Source organism: Salvia splendens, unplaced genomic scaffold (assembly GCF_004379255.2).
Source record: "Salvia splendens isolate huo1 unplaced genomic scaffold, SspV2 ctg790, whole genome shotgun sequence".
Lineage (NCBI taxonomy): Eukaryota > Viridiplantae > Streptophyta > Magnoliopsida > Lamiales > Lamiaceae > Salvia > Salvia splendens.
In genome coordinates, this window is record NW_024599467.1 from 1 (window position 1) to 4,466 (window position 4,466).

At 36.7% G+C, this 4,466-nt stretch overlaps 1 protein-coding gene across 1 annotated transcript; it reads left to right on the forward strand.

The window, feature by feature from the left end:
* The first annotated feature begins 434 nt into the window (after window positions 1-434).
* Window positions 435-2,857, forward strand: LOC121791363 (CBBY-like protein). Its single transcript, XM_042189336.1, has 8 exons — window positions 435-800; window positions 1,429-1,499; window positions 1,587-1,745; window positions 1,856-1,922; window positions 2,077-2,172; window positions 2,271-2,317; window positions 2,434-2,514; window positions 2,607-2,857. The coding sequence occupies exons 1-8, from the start codon at window positions 483-485 to the stop codon at window positions 2,728-2,730; spliced, it is 963 nt and encodes a 320-aa protein (XP_042045270.1). The 5' UTR covers window positions 435-482; the 3' UTR covers window positions 2,731-2,857.
* Window positions 2,858-4,466: the final 1,609 nt, after the last annotated feature.

A 4,466-nucleotide genomic window follows, 5' to 3' on the forward strand; every position in this document is an offset into this window, starting at 1 on the left:
AGTTTCTATCTGTGGAAAGATGGAGAGTGGTGGGTGAAGAGCTCCAGATGAGGATGAGCTCACTTGAAAAGATGATTCATGAGCACACTGCTTAGATCTTCAAACAACATTCTTTATTTGTATGTTTACCAAGGTAAAGACACATCAAAATGAGTTCTTGTTTTAGTGTTTACTGCCAGAAAAGTTATAATGTTTTAGTGTTCTTTTAGTTGTGTTTTGGTGATTAGCTATGACAGACTTGAAAAGTAGAGATTTTTGTTAGACCTAAACCCACAAAATTGTAGTAATCCATGTAGCAGAGACATCATACTCCATCATTATGTAAAATGTCTATTATACCCTTCAACTCTGTTATCATTAGTGATCAAAAACATGGTTGGAATTGGATAACACTTTGAAACAAAAGAAATGGTCGTTAAATCTCAACCAACAAAGGAAACAAACAAAGACAAGGAAAAGGGAGGGGAGAAATTGCAATTGAAATGGCAGCTAACACCATCTGTTCTCCTCCACTCACAACTTCAGTCTCATCGACGTCATCATCATCTTCGTCGAAAAATCTCTTCTTTGCAAAAAAGACTGCATTTTTACCATCATCATCGTCATGTTCCGCAATGGGAGCTTCGAAAATTGGCATATCGATCAAGAAAAAAAGCGGCGAGAGATTGGGAGTGGTGAAATGCATGGCATCTGCTGCGCCGTCTGTTCTTCCAAAAGCCCTCTTGTTCGATTGTGATGGTGTCTTGGTTGACACCGAGAAAGATGGCCATCGCGTTTCTTTCAACGACACTTTTGCTGAAGTATTATACTTTCTTATTTGTGTGTGTGTGTGTGTGTGAGACAGAGCCGGGGGGGGGGTTGTTTTTGGTGTTTGTGAAGAGTGATTGTTTTATCAAGGTGAAGTAATTGGTTTCTTTGGCTCAAATTCAGTTGATTCAGTAATAGTTAATTTTTCTTGCACTTATGACTAAATGGGGCTTCCTAATTTTAGGGAAACAGTGATAAAAATATGGTATTGTTTGAGAGAGAGAGAGAGAGAGGGGTTTCGTTATTTGTTTGTGAAGGTGAAGTGAGTTGAGTTTCTTTTGGATCATTTGGTTGAAAAGAAGTTCAGTTTTGTTGTAGTGATGACTAATTAGGGCTTCCCAGTTTAGGAAACAATGTTTAAATTGTAGTGTTGTTTCATAGAATCGATATCAGTGTAGGGGAAGATCAACTGATTTCTTGCTAGTTAGCCTGTATTTGTCTCCATTTCATTTGGATACTTACTTCATTGTTGATGATTTAAGATTTAATTGATATCAGTGGTGAAAGATCACTGCATTTAATTGTTTTCTTTCTATTTACCTACTCCTATTTATGTCTGTTTTCATTTGAGAACTTTCCATAAAATTAGGGTGGGGAATTGAGAGATTCTTGATTGTGCAGAAAGAGTTGGGAGTTACATGGGACGTGGATTTGTACGGCGAGTTGCTGAAAATCGGGGGAGGAAAAGAGAGGTACATTCACTAATAATGTTGTTTTTCAAGATTGTGATCATCAACCATTGGTATGAATGGCTTGTTTTTGTGGTTCTTGGAATCCAGGATGACGGCCTACTTCAATAAGGTCGGGTGGCCAGATAAGGCACCAACGACTGAACAGGACAGGAAGGACTTCATCGCATCTCTTCACAAGCGAAAGACTGAGCTGTTTATGGCACTGATCGAGAAGAAACTGCTCCCTCTTCGACCTGGTGTTGCAAAGTAAGGTTCATCTATTATTAGCGAGTTTTGATAATGCAAAGTTCGAGTTTGGAGCATTTTAGTTGCTATCCTTTTCGAGATTCGTATACTGAACTCAAAAAAACCGACAGGTTAGTAGACCAGGCTCTCGGGAATGGAGTGAAGGTTGCTGTTTGCAGCACTTCGAATGAGAAGGCGGTATGCACTATCAGGTTCTTCGGTTCTGTTTCATTTATTGAGATGATAGGAAAATGTGATATTTGATATTTTGTTATGAAATTTGGCCTAATTTTGCTATGAAATTTTGATGTGTGACTAATGATCAAACATATATATCTGTGGTGAGTATTAGGTGTCTGCTGTAGTTTCATTCTTGTTAGGAGCTGAGAGAGCAAAACAGATTCAGATATACGCTGGAGACGTGGTTCCTCGTAAGAAGCCCGATCCAGTAAGCCTCTCGCCTCATCCCTTCATCACTCGATCATAAGGCAACTTAACTGCCACGAGCTCGTGTGCAGTAGCTTTTAACCCATGGCATTTTTTCAGGCAATCTATCTCTTAGCTGCAGAGACATTAGGTGTCGAACCTTCAAGGTAAAACGGATAACTTCCTTCGCTCTAAAAACGCGCTGTCGTGTCATCGTCTAAGATGATCCATGAAATTCTTGGATTTGGTCGAATTTACGAAAATGGTGGTGTGGTTGTTGTAGTTGTGTTGTCATTGAAGACAGTGGGATCGGCCTTGCAGCTGCCAAAGCTGCAGGAATGACGTGTATCGTGACAAAGAGCGGGTAAGCTCGACTCTTTTTCCCGATATTTTGAAATAACGTAGCCTTGTTTTGACACGTTTTTGTAATAAATAATAACACCGTGTGATTTTCAGGTACACGGGTGACGAGGATTTTGAGAAGGCGGATGCCGTTTTCGACTGCATCGGAGATCCGCCGGAGGAGCGGTTTGACTTGGCATTCTGTGGAAGCCTCCTTGAGAAACAATATGTTAGTTAAAGAAAACTCAAGTCTTCTTCATTCATTGTCTGAGTTTGTATTTCTTGATGTTTTTTCCCCTCTTGTATAATATACACATGGCTGAATTGTAATAATTGTTTTGGAAGAAGGAATGGGGTTTAATTTATATGTTTGGGGCATGTAGCTAAATCTTAGATTAAGGGAAATTACAAGTTATTCACAAACGATAAATTCGGGTTAGACCTATACTATTCACGTGTCACATCATATTTCAAGGTGAGAGGTCGAACACTCATATTCAACATGACCACGTACCACAAACAAGACCGGACTTTTGCCTATTCATAGTCTGTACATTTTATTATCCATCTCTAATTAAATATATTTATTTAAATTATGTTTTACAATATTAAAATAAATAATTAAAATTTTAAACAAAATACATAGAATTAAAAAATAGCATAATCCTATAGAGATTTACATGTTCAAGACTAGAACTTTACATGATTGTGATTGTTTTCAGCTATTTAGATTTGGTTGCAATTTATTGTTACTTTTATGACAACAGACATTGATGAAATATAAGTGCCAATAAAAAAAGGAATGGAAAAGAAAAAAGTAAAAAAGAAAACAAAATATGTCAAAGTCTCCTTCGGCATGTGGGCCTATCGGGCCCAATAAAGACATATCATGGGCTTTGGGACATAATGGGCTATGTAGATTTTCAGCGCCCGACAGCCCGGCCCGACAGTGATTCCTCTACCTAATGTGGTAGGTGCCCATTTGTAGACAAAATTTATGATTTATTTTGATAATTTGACTAAACTTAAAATGGCATATAAAATTAATTAAATGGTTGGTTTAATAGATTTTGAAGAATTAAATGTGGAAGGCAAAAGGAAGCATACCGACATCGAATTTCCAACTTGCATTAAATTGGATAGGTTGACATAAAGAGTGGATGGATGGATGGGCATTGATAATGAACCATGTTACTGCCAGCTCTTTAATTCAATACATACACACATAATTATTTAAAGTAGATTATGGAATGTTTATAAAAGTGGGTTACTCCTATTCATTCAATTGAAATGATCTAATTAAGCCTTTCAATTTATGAAAAAGATAATGTAATATGCTACTACGATATTGTTTTTATGATTATTGACCTATTATTAAAGCATTTTTGCAACCTAACCGTTGTACGTGTATTTTTAGATGTAGACAACAAATAATACAACCATTTTCCAAGAAAGTGTGACGACAAAACATATATAAAAACCAGAAAATTTAAATATGTGGGCCGAATTTATTTTGCCTAATATTCTACTCAATTATTCATTTATACTCCCTCCGTTCCATAGCAATGAATGCGTTTCTTTTCGGCACGGAGATTAAGAAAAATTATGTTAGGTGCGTTAAGTAAAGAGAGAATAAAGTGGAAAATGAAAAAGGTATAGAGATGAAGAGAGACTAAAGTAGATGTGGAAAATTGTATTGACTTTTACTAAAAAGGGAAATGACTCTATTACGATGGAACATACCAAAATAGTTCTATTAATATGAAACGGAGGGAGCAGTAGAAATCTTGTCCCTTTTTCCAAAAGCAAAAGAATACAATCCAATCTCTCCCGTGACAGTGGGTCCAATAGAGGAGTTAATTTTGATATTCTCTTCTTCATAAATTCTAATTTAATATTCACAAACACATCGATTTCTCATGACTTTTCGAATCAGCCAAATTCCTTGTGACATTAGTTGTCACACCACTCCAA